General features: G+C 54.6%; 2 protein-coding genes across 4 annotated transcripts in view; both read left to right on the forward strand.

Moving 5' to 3' along the window:
* The first annotated feature begins 333 nt into the window (after positions 1-333).
* RAPSN (receptor associated protein of the synapse) lies at positions 334-12,781 on the forward strand. Its single transcript, XM_059709407.1, has 8 exons — positions 334-694; positions 1,129-1,467; positions 9,429-9,587; positions 10,096-10,194; positions 10,269-10,391; positions 10,875-10,928; positions 11,889-12,088; positions 12,499-12,781. Exons 1-8 carry the CDS (start codon positions 503-505, stop codon positions 12,569-12,571), a joined length of 1,239 nt encoding a protein of 412 aa, XP_059565390.1. The 5' UTR covers positions 334-502; the 3' UTR covers positions 12,572-12,781.
* Positions 12,782-13,936: 1,155 nt separating this feature from the next.
* PSMC3 (proteasome 26S subunit, ATPase 3) overlaps positions 13,937-19,899 on the forward strand; it is a 45,393-nt gene continuing 39,430 nt past the window's right edge. The window contains exons 1-13 of one of the 3 annotated variants that reach the window (XM_059709415.1): positions 13,937-13,987; positions 14,081-14,158; positions 14,396-14,479; positions 14,972-15,097; positions 15,777-15,881; positions 15,993-16,055; positions 16,324-16,461; positions 16,880-17,023; positions 17,137-17,285; positions 18,180-18,276; positions 18,496-18,641; positions 19,374-19,455; positions 19,627-19,744. In XM_059709415.1, coding sequence (XP_059565398.1) covers positions 14,132-14,158; positions 14,396-14,479; positions 14,972-15,097; positions 15,777-15,881; positions 15,993-16,055; positions 16,324-16,461; positions 16,880-17,023; positions 17,137-17,285; positions 18,180-18,276; positions 18,496-18,641; positions 19,374-19,455; positions 19,627-19,737 — 1,272 coding nt within the window. In that variant the 5' untranslated portion in view covers positions 13,937-13,987; positions 14,081-14,131 and the 3' untranslated portion in view covers positions 19,738-19,744. Of the gene's footprint in view, positions 13,988-14,015; positions 14,159-14,395; positions 14,480-14,971; positions 15,098-15,776; positions 15,882-15,992; positions 16,056-16,323; positions 16,462-16,879; positions 17,024-17,136; positions 17,286-18,179; positions 18,277-18,495; positions 18,642-19,373; positions 19,456-19,626; positions 19,812-19,899 lie in introns of those variants that run through there. The other 2 variants (XM_059709413.1, XM_059709414.1) reach the window with 2 other exon arrangements.

A 19,899-nucleotide genomic window follows, 5' to 3' on the forward strand; every position in this document is an offset into this window, starting at 1 on the left:
ACCCTGGGGGAGGCTGTGCCCTGCCCCTGCCGCCCACACCTGTGTGCCCAGTCTCAGTCCTGCTGCCTCCCAGTTCTCTCCCCAGGCCTGGAGGCGGCTCCGTGGCAAGCCTGCAGGAGGGCCTGGCCTGCCAGGAGGGTCAGGGCCAGTGTCAGAGGTGCCGGAGAGACACCCAGGGGCTGCCCCGGGGGCAGGGTGCCTGTATCCCTGGGAAGCCACCTCCCCGCTCGGGGGCGGGTGCCACAGAGGCCGCGTGACCTTGCGGCTGACATTCCTAATGGCCACGTGGCTCCAACTGGCAGGGACAGCTGCAGACAAGGGGCCGGACCAGCTTTGTTCCCAGAGCGGCACCCGTTCTCCATCGGGCCCTGCTCCACTCCTGCCTGGAGCTGCTTCCCTTCCCGGGGCTCAGAGGGCGGCTGGTACTGGGGGTCCCCCGCCATGAGTGCCTAGAGGCAGGGAGCCACCGAGGTCCGCCCGGGTGGGGCACGGGGCTCTGGGGATGGGGCAGGACCAGACGAAGCAGCAGATCGAGAAGGGGCTCCAGCTGTACCAGTCCAACCAGACAGAGAAGGCGCTGCAGGTGTGGACGAAGTTGCTGGAAAAGAGCTCGGACCTCGTGGGGCGCTTCCGCGTCCTGGGCTGCCTGGTCACGGCCCACTCGGAGATGGGCCGCTACAAGGAGATGCTGAAGGTGGGCGCGCCCGGCCCTGGCGAGGGAGGATGGGTCCAGAGCTGATGGCCCCGGGGTTCCCGGCCCCCTCCCGCTCCTCAGGCCCCCCTGTGCCCCACAAGCTAGCCGCCCGAGGACTGGGGCTCTGAACCCACATCGGAGGCCTGGGTCTTAGATGCTGCGTCCTGGCTTGGGGTTCGGGCCTGTGGCTTTGAACTGCAGGGGCTAGGACTCTCGAGCCAGGAGTCCAGGTTCCAGCCTTCCTGGTGGGGTTTGAGCCTGAGTCCGGGGGCGCTGGCTGCAGGTTTGAGGCTGGGGCTGGGTGGGTGGTGGGGCTGGAGATCTAGGCTGGGGCAGGAAAGGCGGGGCCCTGGGGCTGTGCTTGGGAGGTGGCTTCGGGCTGTGAGGCTGGGCGGGCGGAGGCTGACGGCCAGTGCCCACCCGCCCTGTGGCAGTTCGCCGTGGTGCAGATCGACACCGCGCGGTCGCTGGAGGATGCCAACTTCCTCCTGGAGAGCTACCTGAACCTGGCGCGCAGCAACGAGAAGCTGTGCGAGTTTCACAAGACCATCTCCTACTGCAAGACCTGCCTCGGCCTGCCTGGCACCAGGGCGGGCGCCCAGCTCGGAGGCCAGGTCAGCCTGAGCATGGGCAACGCCTTCCTGGGCCTCAGCCTCTTCCAGAAGGCCCTGGAGAGCTTCGAGAAGGCCCTGCGCTACGCCCACAACAACGACGACACCATGCTCGAGTGCCGCGTCTGCTGCAGCCTGGGCAGCTTCTACGCGCAGGTCAAGGTGGGCCGGGCCGGGGGAGGGCCGCGGCGGGCTCAGGCTCCCCGGCGTTACCTCGTTCAGTCCTCCCGTTGAGGTAGGGACGAGGTGGACGAGAGTCCGAGAGGGGTGACCCTTACCCAGGAAGGTAAAGACTGGGTCAGGAAGGGCAGAGCCGGAAATCAACCCTTGATCTGTCTGACTCTCTGGGGGAACGGGAGGCTCCTGGGTGAGGAGGGGCTGTGAAACGGCCCTGCCGCGCACTTCCTGTGTGAGCCTGGACACGGCCTTCTCCTTTCTGAACCTTGGTAGGTATCTATAATAATAAAAGCGTAATATGCTAATTAGGCCAGACATCCTTCCGTCCTTCCGGGCAAAGCCAGGGCTGTGAGGGAAGCCTGGGTCCCGGGTGCCTGCCGGAGGCCGCAGGGGATCCCAGGTGCCAGAGCGGGGAAGGAAGGCCTACTCTTGCACGGTTTTCGTGCATCGGGCCTCTAGTATCTATATAATGAGGGAGAGTAAGGATTCATTCATCATATATTTATTGAGCATTTACTGTATCCCAGGCACTGTGGGCCCGGGTGCAGCAGTGCCAGCCATAGCCAAGTCCCTGGCCTCCTGAAGCTTGCCCTCTAGTTGGGGGGAGAAAGAGGATGAACGCAGTGAGTAAACTACATAGCATGCTAGAAAGTGCTTCCGAGGAGGAAGGAAAGCAGAGAAAGGGGTCAGAGATGCTGCAATGTCAAACAATTGGACGTTGCAAGACTCATAGACGTGGTGCCCATGACTTGAAGGAGATGAGAGTGCGAGCCATGCAGAAACCTGGGAACGAGTGGAAAAGATGGCACAGCTAAGGCAAAGCTCTGCCCCGGAAGCGGGGGCGCAGACCTGGCATGTTCCAGGCAGGATGGAGGAGGCCGGGAAGGGGAGAAGGAGAGAGGAGGTGGGGTCAGAGGGTCAGGGGAGGGAGAAGGCAGACTGTGAATGAACTGATGGGACCAGTGACCGCAGGCTTCTGGTCCTGGGCAGTTGTTCTTTCTCTAGGCAGCCAGGCTGCCCTTGGCAGACGTCAATGCCTGGCGCATAGTAGATGCTCAGTAAATCTCAGGGTAAGGGAGTGTGCAGAGAGTTCAGAGCTGGGTCGTGAGGAAACGAGTCGTCCAGGATGACACTGAGGATTTTGTTTTCAGCAGCTAGATGGACAGGGAAGCCATCCAGTGAGATGCAATAGGATTGGAGAGGAATAGGGGTGTTCTCAAGCCTTTCTTTATTATGAAGAAAGTTAACCATACAGGAAAGCCAAGAGAATAATGTAATGAATTTCCATATATCCACTTAGATTTAACAGTTCTTAATATTTGGCCTTACTTGATTTACATATTTTTTTCTATTTTCATTTAAAATTTTTATTTGAAAAAATATTTTTTTCAATTGACTTCAGAGAGGAAGGGAGAAGGAGAGAGAGATAGAAACATCAATGATGAGAATCACTGATGGGTTGCTTCCTACTGGGGATCGAGCACGCAACCCCGGCATGTACCTTGACCGGGAATCGAACCATGACCTCCTGCTTCATAGGTCGATGCTCAACCACTGAGCCATGCCGGCTGGGCTAAAAATTTTCAATTAGAGTTGACATTTAATATTATATCAGTTTCAGGTGTACAGCATTTACATACCTTACGAAGGGCTCCCCCTGGAAAGTCTAGTACCCACCTGGCACCATCTATAGTTATTACAGTATTATTGACTATATTCCCTGTGCTGTGATTTACATTCCTGTGACTATTTTGTAACTGCTAATTTGTACTTTTAATCCCTGAAGTGTCGTGATATAAAATGATAGACATCACGATATTTTTACCCCAAAGTAGTTTAGTATGCATCTTTGGGGTAGAGGGGGGAGGACATTTTCTTATATAAGGACCTTTTCATACATAATCACAAAGCTATTACCACACACACCATAATGAGCTACTTTATTTATCTTAAATTTCTGTGCTTATCCTGAAAAGACGCCTGTCCCCTCGGTGCCTTTGAACTGGAACAGAAACAGGAGCCACACGTGGCAGTGGTTAGTGTGTCTCTTAAGTCTCTTTTGGTAGAAAATTCCTACCCTTCCATTATTTCCCATCATTTATTGAAGAAGCCAGATTAACTGCCTGGTAGAATGTTCCATCTCATTGTCTCATTGCTTCCTCAAGGAGTCGTGTAATTGTTCCCTTATCTCTTTTTCTCCCCGTGAACTGCAATTTGAATAAGGACGCGGATAGAGGTAGGTGGCCCACTTTGGGTAAGAACGTTACATGAGCAATGCTGTTGTCAACGTCAGAAACATTCAAACCCATAGAGAGTTTTTGTGAGTTTATTTGAGCCAAACTGTTGACCATTGCCGGGAAGCAAAATGTCAAGGGATTGAGAGAATGCTCTGGAGAATGGCAGTTTTGCACCTTATTTTATATATCCCGGTCAAAAGAGGAGGCATATATAGGTTACAAGAAATCCACTGGTGATAGGTTAGGGAGGCGGGAGAAAGCAGAGGGGAAACCTCTGGGAGTGGGTCAAAAGTGAAATTACAGGCTTCTTTTACTAGATGGGTATAGAATCGTTAACAGTCAACCATGGACTCAGTAACCATGAGGGGGTTTGTGGTCTCCCTAGAGCGGTGCCTGTGCTGCGAGGGGTCTGGAAAAAGGGAAATTACTTTGACATTCCCAAGGTCTGTTATTATAGATGCAAAAAGACAATAGGCTCAGCTGAGGTGAAGATTAACCTTTGTCGGGAAAGATGCTGGCCCGGGCCTGACGACCCACTGTAAACGATGTGTAGTTTAACAGCTTTCATTTCAGGCTGTCCTCTGTGGCTAGTTTAGGTCTCAGTGTGTAAGGCCACCCAGGCCTCCCCGAGTGTGTCAGGTTCAGGACGTGGCCCCTTTCTGTTCACACGTGTTCTCTTCATATCACAGCCTATCGGGTGGTTGAGGGAGTGGCCGCCTGATCCCTCCGTTCTAGGGCTTGTGTTTTTCCTTTCATGGTGCCTGGGAGCATTCAGCTCTGCAGCAACATTTACTGTAATGGTTTTAGCATCCGTTGCTGTTTGTTGCCTGGATCAACTCATTCATTTTTACTCTAATAAAATGGCCATTTCCAAGTACTCGTATTCCTGCTGCAATTATGAGCTGAGAACTTTCTAAAGGGAAGACCTTTCCCTCATCGTTTGGGACTAGGCGGTTACTTTGAAATACAGTTCCTGAAGGAAAGGCCGAATAAGCACTTTTTCCTTCTTTAGTTACCACTTTTCAGAGTAGGGAGTGGAGGTGATGGCTGCCTTGCGTGGTCACACTGACAGGTTTGTTGCTTCCTCTTCTCGGGGTATCGTTATGAAAGCGTGGATTTTCTTTATATTCAGTTCTCTTCGGTCGATCACTATGATTGTTCTTTTTGATGTTCATATTACCTCAACTCTCGTCCGTGGAATTCCCTTCAGTAAGCGCCTGTGTCCTTGGATGAGATTAATTTAGTCTTGGAAAGCGTTTTGCTTTCTGGCACAGGAAACTGTCCCAGGCTCCTTTTCTATAGTCCTTGTCTCAGACCTGGAATCAGCCATTTCTTTGGGTTCTTTTTAGTAGAAAATGGTATTTAAAGGCAAAATGTGGGCTTTCAGGGTGCTGGCTGCTGGGTTGTCATTGCTTCTAAACCTTTTCAGTTGCCAGGGTGTTTTCTAGTGATGCTTCCAGTTCAAGTCTAACATTTCTGGATTTTCCCTAACTTATTTTATTTTTTTAAAAATATATTTTATTGATTTTTTACAGAGAGGAGGGGAGAGGGTTAGAGAGTTAGAAACATCGACGAGAGAGAAACATCAATCAGCTGCCTCCTGCACACTCCCCACTGGGGATGTGCCCGCAACCCAGGTACATGCCCTCGACCGGAATCGAACCTGGGATCCTTGAGTCCGCAGGCTCTATCCGCTGAGCCAAACCAGTTAGGGCACCCCTAACTTATTTTAAACTCAATTCTCTTTTCTCTTAGACTAAAAATCTTGGTTTCTAACAACACAATTAAGTGTTTTCTTTATCCTACAAAATACATAAAATAGTTTCAACAGACAATACCAATATTATTTAAAAAAAAAAAAAGCTGAAGGAAATTTAAGATTTCTTTCCTTTTTTTGTCTTTATAATACATCCCACTATGGATGAACTGTCCAAGTATATGTTGTAAGTTCATTTGAAAATTTTTTTTCTGTGTAGTTATACTAATGTAGTATAATGCGATAAAATGTATTATAGTGCAACCATATTATATTGCATTATGTTATATATAGCATTTTATATATATATGTAACATTAACGTATTTATTATAATAATCTTTATATAAAAGCCTAAGTGACTGTCTGACTGTTCAACCATCCAACTGGAGCTATGATGCACACTGACCACCAGGATAGAGACCTGGTGCACGGATTTGTGCACTGGTGGGGTCCCTTGGCCTGGCCTCCGGGGATCGGGCCAAAACCGGATCTTTGACATCCCGTGAGGGGTCCCAGATTACAAGAGGGCAGTTCTCGGGTGTGCACCCTGGAATCAGGGTCCCTCCTCTCTGGTTCTAGGTGTGTCATCCAAGAATCGCAGCTGCCAAGTCACCGCAGCTCAGCAACTCCTGTGTTGAGCATCTGCCATCTGGTGGTCGTTGCGTGTCATAGCTACTGGTCGGATGGTCAAACGGTCAGATGGTCACTTCGGCTTTTATATATATCGACTAGAGGCCTGGTGCACATATTCATGCCCTGGTGGGGTCCCTCGGCCTGGCCTGCGGGGATCAGTGGATCTCTGCGCCGTCACAGCCTGGCCTTACCTGCCAGCTCGTCGGCTCCAGCCCGCTGTCTGCTTCGATCCCACACAGCACAAAGCAGTGCCCAAAGCGGCAGGTGGCCAGGGAGGAGCCCGTGCCCGGGCCGGACGCCGTGCCGGATGCCGTGCTGTCCCACTCTGCTCATCCCAGTCCCGCTGCGCCTGCCGCCACCGCGGCTCGGTAGACTCACTGCCGCTCCACTGTGCTGCAGTCTCTACGCACCTGTCCTAGGGTGCCCGGCGCACTCATGACCACGCAGCTGCCACTTGTCATAGCAGCCTCGCTCCTCGCGTGGCGTGAGAAGTAGCTGCGGGCTTACGCCCAGTGAGTCCCAATGCCAGGACCGGGAACCATGAGCCCAGCGCCCGTTGGTCAGCTGAGCAGGGCTCCCTCTGTGGGAGCACACTGACCACCATGGGGTAGCTCCTGCATTGAGTGCCTGCCCCCTGGTGGTCAGTACGCATCATAGCTACCAGTTGACTGGTTGACTGGTTGCTTAGGCTTTTATCTATAGACTAGAGGCCCGGTGCACAGATTTGTGCACAGGTGGGGTCCCTCTGCCTGGCTCATGACCAGAGCCATGTCGCCCAGTCATGATCAGGGCCAATTGGGGCCAGCCAGCCAGGGGGAGGGACTGCAGGAGATTGGCTATGGGAGCACACTGACCACCAGGGGGCAGCTCCTGCATTGAGCATCTGCCCTCTGGTGGTCAGTGTGCATCATAGTGACCAGTCAACTGGTTGTAACAGTTGCTTAGGCTTTTATATATATAGAATAGATAATAATTATAGTTATCATAATTAATTACAATATAATAATATGATATGCATTTAGGGTGACTTATTTCTATTTTCTGTTTTTAGGGTTTTTGGTTTTTTTCCTCACCCGAGTAGTATATTTTTCCATTGATTATTAGAGAAAGTGGAAGAGCAAGGGAAAGACAGAGAGAAATATCAATGTGAGAGAAACATATCGATTGGTTGCCTCCTGCACACACCCCGCCCAGGGTTCAGGCTTGGGAGGAGCCTGCAACCGAGGTACGTGCCCTTGACTGGGATCGAACCCGGGATCCACAGAGCCAAACTGGCTAGGGCTGTCTTTAGGGTGTCGTGTTTTGTTTTGTTTTAATTAAAATTTTTTGAAACTAGAACAGTTACATGACTTCAAATTAAAAGTACACTGTTAGGAACAGGTTTCTGTTGGGGTTATTGAGAGTTCTGTTGGTCATATTAACTCAGAGATGCCTGTTAGCTCTTCGGTGAAAGGGCAAATAGGTTTCTATGAGGATGAACAGAGAAACGGGGCTGTAGCTGAAGGAGACATGGGTCAAAAGAAGATTGTTGGATTTTTATCTTTTCTTTTAAATGAGGCGAGAAAGGCTGATGGGACTTGTTCCCGAGCCCGAGGAGGGGCTCACATCGGCAGGAGAGAAGCAGAGGGCCCGTCGGTGGGGTTGATGGATAAGCCGGTGAACGGAGCTCCTCTCTGATTTTCTTCTGTTTTCCAAACCGCGTGAGGCGAGGTTGTCGGCTCATACTGGGCGGGTAGAAAGGGGCTTGGAGGTTTGAGGAGAAAGGAAGGATGAGAGAATGATTTCATTGCCTCGGTCCCGATGTTTCATTCCTCAGTGAGTCAGTCACGGACCTTCAGGGAGCAGCTGCTGCTGGGTCCAGGAGGCAGCCTGCTGGGTGGGGGTGGGGAGGACACCAGAGCCCCTCCCCCCTTCCGTGTGTCTCTGAAGCTGAGGGCCCCCAGGGACTGGGTGAGAAGAGAAGCCAGCTGTATTTTCTTGCCTTCTCACTCATTCATTCATTCATTCATTCAACAAATATATATATTTAAAATATTTTTATTGATTTCAGAGAGGAATGGAGAGGGAGAGAGACATAGAAATACCAATGATGAGAGAGAATCATTGATTGGCTGCCTCCCGCACGCCCCCCGCTGGGGATTGAGCCTGCAACCCAGGCATGTGTCCTTGATCGGAATCGAACCCGGGACCCTTCAGTCCACAGTCCGATGCTCTATCCACTGAGCCAAACCGGTTAGGGCCATTCAACAAATATTTATTGTACATCTACTAATTGCCAAGAACCGAGCAATGGGTTGCCGGGGTCCAACCCCAGCGGGTCCAGGGGTCCCCAAAGGTGTGGACGGAGTCGGCGAAGAAGGAATGACACGGAGACAGCGTTCAGTTGATCAGCAACCTAGCCAGGATCTCTAGCCCGGATCTCCAGAGAGGTTCTGCTTCGGATCTCCAGCGAGGTTCTGTAGCCATGTTCCCTCGCTAGGTTCTCCAGCCAGGTTCTGTCCATGCTCTCCAGTCAGGTTCAGTGTCCAGGTTCCAGTCAGGTTCTCCTGCCAATCTCTGTAGTCAGGTTCAGTCCAGGATCCCTTGCCATGTTCTCCCGCTAGGCTCTGTCTCTAGGCTCCGAGGCCAGTCCCTCTCCAGGATCCTCTGGCATGCTCTCTCCAGCAAAGTTCTTCTGTCTCTAGGCTCCGTGTAGGTTCTGTCTTCTTGATTCTGTTCTAAGTTCTGAGTGTTTCTGTCTTGTTACAACTGTATTTATACCAGTTGATTCAATCCTATCAATTTCTATTACAAAGGTTAGGGCGTTTCTTATCTCCATTCCAGGGAGTAAAGATTATGTAGCTTAATAGTGATTGTTCGTAGTTAAAGGGATTAATTACCCGCCTGGCACTTAGTTGAAGGGTTTTATTCCCTCCCTAACTTCAGGGGAAAATCCCTACCTGGGGATTCAACCTTTCTTGGAGAGGTGACTTTGGTTAAAACACAGCGCCAAGAAGGTGAGCAAACATATTAAGAACCGTATGCCATATATGCCAGGTCCCTTGAAACAGCAAGGATGGACCGGCTCCCGGCAATGGGTTATAATCCAACATCAGCACACCAGGTGCAAATCCCTGTGTTCATGGAACCCACACCTTCCCACTGGCTGCTGCCCCTGCCTGGACCGCCCTTTCCCTGGATTCCAGAAAGGATGAATGAACACCCCACAGGGCCTGTGGGCCCCTGGTGGCCAGAGAAGCAGGGCCTACAGCCTTCAACTTAGGGGCAGCTCCTGACACTCAGCGTGCCCTTCGCCCCACCCCGCCCTGTGTCCCTGCAGGACTTCGAGAAAGCTCTGTTCTTCCCCTGCAAGGCCGCAGAGCTCGTCAATGACTATGGCAAAGGCTGGAGCCTCAAGTACCGGGCCATGAGCCAGTACCACATGGCTGTGGCGTATCGCCTGCTGGGCCACCTGGGCAGTGCCATGGAGTGTTGTGAGGTGGGGCAGCAGGGGAGCGGGCAGGGGGTGGTGTGGGCCAGGGTCTGGGGCCCAGAGCAGGTGGGTCTCCTCCTTCCGGATCAGCCCACAGAAGCCCCATGTCTTGCTCCTGCTCCAGCCTTTCCATAGCTGAGCCCTGAGGCTGCATGCTTCTCCGGTCCCCACCTCACTCCTTCCAGTCTATTCTCAGGGTGGGGGGCTTCCCTGTTCCCCCCGCCCCCCATCCTCTGGGGGACACTTTAAGTTGGAAGAGAGCCATCTCTGAAGTTCCACCGACCTGGGTTCAAATCCCAGCTTTGCCTCTTCCTAGCCAGGTGGCCTAATGGAGTCACTTCTGCTCTCTGAGCCTCAGTTTCCACTTTGCTGGGTGCTGCGAGGCCCCACTGTCTCGGTGTGTGGGGCCCGAGAACCGTGATTGGTGTGTAGGGCTCTGAGGATGTTGGTGATCCCTGGGCGCCCCAGTGGTGGGGGCAGACAAACAGCCCTGAGCGACCGGCCTCCCTCACAGGAGTCGATGAAGATCGCCCTGCAGCACGGGGACCGGCCACTGCAGGCCCTCTGCCTGCTCTGCTTTGCTGACATCCACCGGAGCCGCGGGGACCTGGAGGTGAGGTCACCAGGATGTGGGGCAGGGGGTGCAGGCCTGGCCCAGCCTGACCCCACCCCCACCTGGCTGTGCAGACAGCCTTCCCCAGGTACGACTCCGCCATGAGCATCATGACCGAGATCGGCAACCGCCTGGGGCAGGTGCAGGTGCTGCTGGGTGTGGCCAAATGCTGGGTGGCCCGGAAGGCGCTGGACAAGGTGAGGGTAGGCCCGGTCCGATGGCCCCCAGCTCTCCCAGGGCTCCCAGCCAACAATCTGTGGGTCTGGTCCTCTGCAGGACTTTCACACACGTTGTCTACCATCAGCTTTCCCCCGATCTAGGCATCCAGGCCGTTTTCCAGGCTCAGAGAAGGCCCACGTGTTGCCCGTCACACAGCTAAGCTAGTAAAGGGCCAGAGCTGGGGTGTGAACTCAGGATACTTTAACTGCTTCCCGTGCCTGCACAACACCCCACCAGACAGAAATGTTTCCCCCTTCTGCATCTGAGTAAACTGAAGCAGGAGGCAGCACCCACAGAGCTCTTGCAGCTGCACCCCAGTCTCCTCCTGCTACCTTCACACACAGGGCGGCTGCCCAGCCATGGCACCCTCCCCATGCCCACCTCTCTCTACCCGCTTTCTTGCCTGTGAGCCAAGGCCTCAGTCAGACAGCTCTGTGCTCAGAGCGGTGCTTGCCTTCCAGGCCCTGGATGCCATCGAGAGAGCCCAGGACCTGGCCGAGGAGGTGGGCAACAAGGTCAGACCTGATTCCGTCTCTGGGGCTGGAGTCAAGAGCCCAGGTGGGATTGTGGGTGGGAGGAGAGGGCCCCCGAGCCCGCTCATACCCCGAGCCCTTCCTGGTCTCCAGGAGTTGCCCCAGCCATCCCCAGACCCCGGCTGTCTCTCTTTCACCCAGAGAGCGCTGCAAAGGGCTGGGCGAGAATTCTGCAGTTCAGAGGGTAGCAGAATTCCTCAGAACTTTCTTGATGGTCATCAAAACTCCTAATATGGCCTCCACTCCCTGAGAGATGGGCATCCCAGGGCTCTTGTAGGTTTGGCTTCCAGTCCTCGCCGTCTCTCTGCAAAGGTGGGTATAGTGAGCCTCATTTTACAGATAGAAAGGCGAGGCTCACAGGGGTGCTCAAGATCCCACTGCCTGGCAACTGGCCTGTCTACACTGCTTAGATATATGGCCTCTCTAAATTCAATATTTGTATCCAAACATCTAAACAGTGAAAACAGGCTCAGCGTTTCTCACAGTCTTCTAAAGGATGTGCATTTCTCCGAAGGTGGGTCATAGTCCCAAAATGCTTGGTTATAGCCACTCGGGTGTACCCGAGTACCTTGGTCTGATCAGAAATGTTAGCAAGTTGCTGTGTGTATTTAACCGATGAGAACAGGAAAACAATTATGGAGTCGATGCAACAGGTTCGGCCAATTAAACCCTTCAGAAACATGGGGTCCCAGCTGGTTCCAGGGGTGAAGACCACTGACCTCACCACCCCCTAATTCTGCATGACGGGAAACCAAGGCCCAGAGAGGGCAGGACGTTTTTTCTAGGTCCATCAGCCAGGCGGGAACGTGCCCAGGACTGGACCCTGTGAGGCCTGACTTCAGGACAGCTTCTTGGGCTGGGCAAGGGGAGGCGGGACAGCTGCTCACCAACACTGACCTGGTCTCGTCCCCTCTGCCCGCACTCCTGTCCCCACGGGCCCAGCTGAGCCAGCTGAAGCTGCACTGCCTGAGCGAGAGCATCTACCGCAGCAAGGGGCTGCAGCGGGAGCTGCGCGCCCACGTCGTGCGCTTCCACGAGTGCGTGGAGGAGACGGAGCTCTACTGCGGCCTGTGCGGGGAGTCCATAGGCGAGAGGAACAGCCGGCTGCAGGCCCTGCCCTGCTCCCACATCTTCCACCTCCGGTGAGGGCTCCCGCTGGCCGGGACAGGGGGCACGCGGGCCTCTTTGGGGTGCCCTAGGATCTAATCACAATAGTAATACTAACAGCAGTCATTTACATAGTGCTTTCTGCGTCCCAGGTGTTCCTAAAAGCTTCCCATATATTAACCCATTGGATCCTCCCATTCTTACAATCATTCTCTCCAAAGAGAATTCCGAGAGGCCTCTGAAAGGTCATGGCATTCAGACACCAGCAGGTGACCCCTTCCAGGCCAGGGCGATGGGCAAGCAGGGCTGCAGGCAGGGAACTGAGGGCCATCCTCTTCCCCTGACACCTTCCAAGCCCCTGCAGAGGAGAGGGTAGGAGAGAGAGGCCCTGGCCCAGGATGGAAGGACGGGCTCAGTGAGTGCACCGAGCCCTTTGCCTCCCAAGGTGCCTGCAGAACAATGGGACCCGGAGCTGCCCCAACTGCCGCCGCTCTTCCATGAAGCCTGGCTTTGTCTGACATTGTCAGCATTCGTCACCTCACCTGCTCGGCTCCTCCACCCCTGACTGGCCATGTTTTGGACACCTGTTTACTCCCAGAGCAACCACCAGGCCTCCTCGGGCCTCCACCAGGGTCTGAGGCCTGCCGACGGCTGCTCCTCAAGGCCCCACTGCCATCGCCCACCTCTTTGTACTTTGTTCTTTATAGAAAAATAAACCGTTTGTACGTGGTCCCAGCGATTCTGACTTCCCTGCCCATGTGAGCGTCCTCAGACACAAGCATCCCTCCACACATGTGTGTGAGTGACCCCAGCTGCCCCTCCAGGTTCTTGGGATGCCGGTGAGCCAGAGACAAAGATCTCTGAGGGAGGAGCTGCTGGCATGCAGGGGTGGGTGGGAGGATGCAATAGACAGTAATGATAATAATCAAGCAACATAGGAAGTCTGTTAGGGCCCAGTTGGCATGGCGCAGTGGTTGAGCATCAACCTATGAACCAGGAGGTCACAGTTCAATTCCCAATCAGGGCACATGCCTGGGTTTCGGACTGGATCCCCAGTGTAAGTGTGCAGGAGGCAGCTGATCAATGATTCTCTCTCATCATTGATGTTTCTCTCTCTCCCTCTCCCTCCCTCTCTGAAATCAATCAATGCACACACACACACACACACACACACACACACACACACACATAAAGAGAGTCTATTAGAAAGATGTTATGGGCTGAATTGTGTTCCCCAAAGTGCATATGTTGAAGTCCTAATGCAGAACAGAGGACACAGGTGCAACAAATGAGTCTCATTTGATCCAAAGAGACCTCAGTGAGATGAAAAGAAACAATTACAGACGTGATGTTTACTTTTTTAATTGTAGAGGCTCATTGCCAACTGAGCTCTTCCCACAGGGGCAGTGCTGTGGCTCCTGCTCTGAAGTTAGTAGCAGCAGTGATCATTCTTTAAAACGGGTTAAAGAATCTCTCTTGGTGGCCAGCTTCTACTTTAATAAATAATTATAAAAATGCTGCCTGAGGTGTTATCTCCCCCCTCTCCCCTTTTTTTTTCGCCCTTTGCACACGGCTGGCGTATGTTGTTTATAGTTTGGGAGGAGGGGCCGTTGTGCAAATCCCCTAATTCCTAACTGGGCCATACTCTGAGGTTGAATCACTCCTTCCAAAACGCCCTTTCAGTTATGGGCCAAAATAAGACTACATTTCCCAAGGGGCTTTGCGGCCATCGTCCTTTCTCCCGCCCCTTCCGGTTATACACCCAGGCCCCGCCCGCTGCACGCGTCGGCCAATAGCACAGTACAAACAGGACGAGGGCGGGAACTTCTCAGGAGACACGGGGTGGGTCCTGTGGCCCGGCGTGGTCTTTTGAACCCGAGAAGCAGATTCGCGGCTGGAGATAAATCGGCTAGAGTCAGGACCTGAAGAAAGAGGTCTGCTACTAGTCCACGGATGGTGTTAAGAAAGATAGCACTAATTTTCTGCCACGGCTCCTGCCCAGTCCGATCTTCGATCTTTTCCTCCAGGAAACGAATCTGCTGCCGGAACTCGAGAGTTCAGTGACTCGGCAGGAGAAGATGGCGACTGTGTGGGACGAGGCTGAGGTCCGCTGTGGGGCAGCCGGGGGCCTAGAGCCGGGCCCGCGGGGAGACCACCTTGGCGGGAGGGGAGGAGATGCTCGGGGGTCGAGGTCTGGCCCGGTCCCAGGGTCGGGGCCGCTGGGGATGTGGGCAAGGATCCTGATGCCTTCGTTCTAGTCCTATGGACGGGGAAACTGAGGCCGAGTGGGCTTGGAGAAAGCGGGCACGTGCCTTTAATTAAAAAAAAAATTTTTTTAACAGCAAGATGGAATCGGGGAAGAGGTGCTCAAGATGTCCACAGAAGAGATTATCCAGCGCACACGGCTGCTGGACAGTGAAATCAAGGTGGGCGTCCAGGGCAGGCCCGGGGTCCCCGCTGCCTCCCTGGGGGCGTGGGGGGCGGGGGGAACATGGGGACCCTGCTTCCTCCTTGGGCCACAAAAAGAGAAAAGAAAACTAAGCCTTAAGAGGGACCAGAGAGGGACAGGATGTTGGGAGCCCAGGCCTGGAGGTAGGAATCGGACGGCCATTCCCAACGAGGTCTTTCCGTATTCCTCTCGAAAATCCTTCTTTCAGGAAATCGTCATTTTACAGAGAGGAAACTGAGGCCCAGAAGGTTTTTATTGTGAACCACCCAGCCCTTAATGAAAGGCGGAACCTAAAACTTCTCTTTGACCCGAAGCCCTATGCTTTTCCCTCCTTCACCAGGAGGTCGGCCCCGGGGCTGGGCACTCAGGGAGCCGGAGCGGGAGGGTCCCGGCCATGACTTCACTCCTTGCAAGGCCTTGCAATAAACAGCCAAGGCCCAGCATTTGCTTCCACTTGTCTTCATCCCAGATTATGAAGAGCGAAGTGTTACGCGTGACCCACGAGCTCCAGGCCATGAAGGACAAGATCAAAGAGAACAGTGAGAAGATCAAAGTGAACAAGACCCTGCCCTACCTTGTCTCCAACGTCATCGAGGTGTGTGTGTATGTGGAGGGGAAGAGAGGGGTTCGAGGGGCCTGGAGACGGCCTGTGATGGGCCACTGGGGAAAGAGGGGGTGAAGTTTTGAGGCCCAAATTGCATGTTGGGGTCCCCTTCTGAGGATCCCCTTCCTAGTGTGCATGTCTAGGTGCATGTCTAGGGCTGGAAAAGGCCTCAGAAGCCTCCCATGTCTCACTTTCTGCTGGTCACTTTTCCTTGGGGGTAGATGAGCTTTGTCTGTGCAGAGAAGCATCATCCAAACCAGTGGTTCTCCACCTTCCTAATGCCGCGACCCTTTAATACAGTCACTCATGTTGTGGTGACCCCCAATTTCATTGTTACACATTGAACATAATTAAAGCATAGTGATTAACCACAAAAACAATATGTAATTATAGATGTGTTTTCCGGTGGTCTTAGGCGACCCCTGTGAAAGGGTCGCTCGACCCCCAAAGGGGTCATGACCCACAGGCTGAGAACCGCTGATCTAAACAAGAGGTCTTATCAATCTCATGGTTTATCCACTGCACTTGCTAAGCTCAGGGCCAGTGAGGAGCGAGGTAGGGATGGTCAGCCCTGCTGGCGTTGGGACTGCCTCAGCCCAGGAAGCACCCGGCTCTGGGGAGTTCAGTGGGCTGAGCCCGGCCTCTTCATCTAAGCTCTTCCCCTTCCCAGCTTTTGGACGTTGATCCCAATGACCAAGAGGAGGATGGTGCCAACATTGACCTGGACTCCCAGAGGAAGGGCAAGTGTGCCGTGATCAAAACCTCCACTCGACAGGTGAGGCTGGCTCAACAGGAGAACGGAGGAGGGTGAGGGGTGGGTGTGGGAAAGGACTAGGGAGCCTTCCTGAGGGCAGTCACTGAGGCCGCTTCTGGGTTTTTCTGACAGACATACTTCCTGCCTGTGATTGGGTTGGTGGATGCTGAAAAACTGAAGCCGGGAGACCTGGTGGTGAGTGGTGTCCCTGAGCCCAGGCAGAGCTTTTCCAGTGAATCTCCCACTGAGCAGCTGAGCCCTGCCCCAGGCCCCAGGCCCAGGCCACTGCTGGCCCGGAGTCTCCCAGCAGAGCAGCCCGAAGAGTCAGACCCTGTCTGTCCGCTCTGTGAATCTTGTGTTGGCCAGTTCTGTGTCATTCTTTTCACTCTTCAGATACCTGTCACCCAGCCAATTAATTAGGCCTTGAGCTGGGACAAATCTGAAGGCTGTGCTGTGTCTCCAGGGTGTGAACAAAGACTCCTATTTGATCCTGGAGACTCTACCCACAGAGTACGACTCACGGGTGAAGGCCATGGAGGTGGACGAGAGGCCCACAGAACAATACAGTGACATCGGGGGCTTGGACAAGCAGATTCAGGAGGTGAGGGAGGAGTGTCAGCTACTAGCAGCTCGCCAGCCTTTTGTGTGTCTCTGCCTCATTGACCAGGGCACTTCCCCTAATGTGCCTCTTATCCTCAGCATCCAGGGAGGCAAGAAGGATGCCGTGTGACCGTTCGGGGGGCTGAGATCCAGAGAGAGTGAATGATTTGCTTAGGGTCATGGGAGGTTAAGGCCTGGAACTCAGGCTCAATGTTTCCACCATGTTCTGCTGTTGCTGGAGAGACCATAGTCAGCCTTGATGGGAGCGAGGTTCTGCGCTCTCTTGATAGGGGGGAAGGGGAGGGCAGTGTCCCTGAATTGGAACAGGAGGGTTACAGATTGGGGTCGAAAGCATTAAAGGTTGGGCTGTAGGAGCCCTCAGGGCTTCCCTCTCCTCACCCAGGACTTCTTCCTGGCAGCTGGTGGAGGCCATTGTCCTGCCAATGAACCACAAGGAGAAGTTTGAGAACTTGGGGATCCAACCTCCAAAGGGGGTGCTGATGTACGGGCCCCCAGGGACGGGGAAGACGCTGCTGGCCCGGGCCTGTGCTGCACAGACCAAGGTGAGTGCTTTGGGAGGATGGAGAGAGATGGGCAGGCTGAGCATGAGGGCCCTAGGGGACCTGTCATGGTGCTTTTGGCCTGATGGCGTCAACCCCATTCCCACCCCACCCAGGCCACCTTCCTGAAGCTGGCTGGCCCTCAGCTGGTGCAGATGTTCATCGGGGATGGTGCCAAGCTGGTCCGGGATGCCTTTGCCCTCGCCAAGGAGAAAGCTCCATCCATCATCTTTATTGATGAGCTGGATGCCATCGGCACCAAGCGGTAAGGGGGTGCTGGGTCCCACCAAGGAGATTGTTCTAAATTCCTACTATCCCACCGTGTCCCCTTTCCCGGGGTGATGGCAGCTTTACTTTTGTGTTCTGCTTCCTAAATTCTCTTCTAACGAGCTTCCCTGCTTCCTACCTGTTCCCCTGACCATCCATTTTCACAGCTGGCTGCGTGTTCCCTACAAAAACCTTGTCACGTCACTCATGCACCCACGGCCCCTCACACAAACGGATTCTACTTAAAACCCTTCCTGGGCCTCCCCCATTGCTGCTTGGGCTAAGTGCCTGGGCTTTCCATGACCTGCAAGGCCCCCTCAGTGGTTGTCCCTGCTCCCCTCCGGCCTCATGCTGGTTCTGCCGCTGCCTCCCCCTCTGAACTTCCCGGAGCCCCCCGGCTTGCAGGCCCACTCTGGCTCTGCAGCGAGAGATTGTGCACCTGCTGTTTCCGCTCTGGAACGTGCTCTTCCTTTTCCCTCTTCTTCAGGGATTGGTTGCCCAGCTGATGTGTTTTCAGCCTTTAGGTCTCAGCTGAGGGACACTTCCTCAGGGGTCCCGCCTCGGTTCCCCTTACGCTCCAGTCTGGGCTGGGGCCCGTATTTCTAAGCTCAGCGCAGTTTGCAGTGGCATGTTCATCGGGCGCTGGCCCAGGCAGTGGGTGGTTTTATCCTCAGCTCCCCACCTGGTCCCAGAGCCTCCCAGTCTCTGAATGCTGCAGTCCACAGTTACACACCTTTTCTGTGCTAGGCCCTGGCCGGGGGCCCCAAGTTGAGTGAGACATTTCCCTACCCTGGATGGGTTGGGTTCAGCTTCTGGTGGGTGGAGAGGAGGGCGGGAGGGCTCTGCCCAAGCCGTGGCCTCACCAGTGTCTTGGGCCTTCTACGGGCCTCAGCTTTGACAGCGAGAAGGCCGGGGACCGGGAGGTGCAGAGGACGATGCTGGAGCTTCTCAACCAGCTGGACGGGTTTCAGCCCAACACCCAGGTCAAGGTGTGTATCGTCGAAGGTGAAAATCATGGGGCTTAGAGGCCAGGGTACCTTCCTGGTTACCTCGCTATGGCAGCCACAGTAGGAATTGGGGTCTGTCTTGAACATCCCCTGCCCTTTCACCTGGACCCTGGGCTGTCTTTCTGCCTGTTGTGGCCATGACTGCTGCCAGTCTGAACCCCTTTCTCCTCAGTTCAAGTTGCTGCTGCTTTCCTTGTTCAGGTAATTGCAGCCACCAACAGGGTGGACATCCTGGACCCTGCCCTGCTCCGCTCCGGCCGCCTGGACCGAAAGATTGAGTTCCCGATGCCCAACGAGGAGGCCCGGGCCAGAATCATGCAGATCCACTCCCGGAAGATGAACGTCAGGTGAGCAGACAGCAGGAGCAGGCGCTTCGTGCTGGCCTCCCAGGCCTCCGCCCACCCCTTCCTTTCCCAGCCCGTTCAGCGCAGCACCTTTCTGTCATCTAACCTCACTTCTCCCCGCCTGCCTGAGGTAGTCCTGCAGGGGCCAAGACTCCCAACTGTGGCAGCTCTACTCCTTAGACTCCTCCCCCGATAGGAAGGTCGGCAGGCCAGAGGGCCTCCGTTTCCCGGCCTCGCTGACCTCAGCACATGGGCACAGCCCAACACGGTCCAGGGGGACCCAGCCAGGGGCCCGGTGGACCTAGGCTTGGATCTCTGTGACCTTCGGCAGGTGACATAACCTCTCTAAGCCTCAGCTTTCTTACCTGGGACTTGGGGGTAATGGCACCAACTTTATGGGGTTGTGGCAGCATCAAGCACAGTGCTCAGCAAGTGAGATTTTTAAGTGGTAGCAGCATGCTGACACGGCCTGTGCTACTCGGGAGGGCAGATGGCCATCCTTATCTCCACACCCTCCTGCTCCCCCACCTCAGCCTGGGTAGGTCCCTGGGGTCTCCGGTACAGATTTCTAGAAGGCTGGAGCTCGAGACAGAAACCGCCTTGTCTAGCCTGCTTCCCCCAGCTTGTGCCTCCTTGAAGAGAACGAGGCTCAGTGTGAGCTGACGGGGTGGGGCCGCATGGGAGCACATCTGTCCCCAGAGGTGACTGAACCCCGTGGCATCTGTCCCCCCACAGCCCTGATGTGAACTACGAGGAGCTGGCCCGCTGCACAGATGACTTCAACGGGGCCCAGTGCAAGGCTGTGTGTGTGGAGGCGGTGAGTGGTGGGTGAGGTGGGTGGTGGGTGCTTTCTGCCCCCCTCCCTGGACAGGGCAGCGTGACTTGGCCTGTGGACTGCTGAGGGGAAGAGGCTGAGAAGGCTTTGGCCCCCGGGAGCCAGGCCTCGGGTGCGGGGAGGCACCCTGAAGCTTGTGTGTCCTGGGTGCAGGGCATGATCGCACTCCGCAGGGGTGCCACGGAGCTCACCCACGAGGACTACATGGAGGGCATCCTGGAGGTGCAGGCCAAGAAGAAAGCCAACTTGCAGTACTATGCCTAGGGTGCCGCCACCACACCATCCCCTGCTCTCTTGCTGGTTAACATTCATAATAAAAGATGGTTTCAGGTCTCTGACACCTGCCTATCTCGCTTCTTAGTGGAAGGGTGGGGGTGCTTGCACGAAACCCCTTCCCCACACTCCTGCCTGGAACTCAAGACAGCT

This window comes from Myotis daubentonii, chromosome 9 (genome assembly GCF_963259705.1).
Source record: "Myotis daubentonii chromosome 9, mMyoDau2.1, whole genome shotgun sequence".
Taxonomy (NCBI): Eukaryota; Metazoa; Chordata; class Mammalia; order Chiroptera; family Vespertilionidae; genus Myotis; species Myotis daubentonii.

Coding starts and splice junctions, on each gene's coding strand:
- RAPSN (XM_059709407.1), top strand. CDS start 503: ATGGGGCAGGACCAGACGAAGCAGCAGATCGAGAAGGGGCTCCAGCTG. Junction 10,929..11,888: donor CCGAGGAGGTGGGCAACAAG/GTCAGACCTGAT, acceptor CCACGGGCCCAG/CTGAGCCAGCTGAAGCTGCA. Junction 12,089..12,498: donor TCCCACATCTTCCACCTCCG/GTGAGGGCTCCC, acceptor TTGCCTCCCAAG/GTGCCTGCAGAACAATGGGA.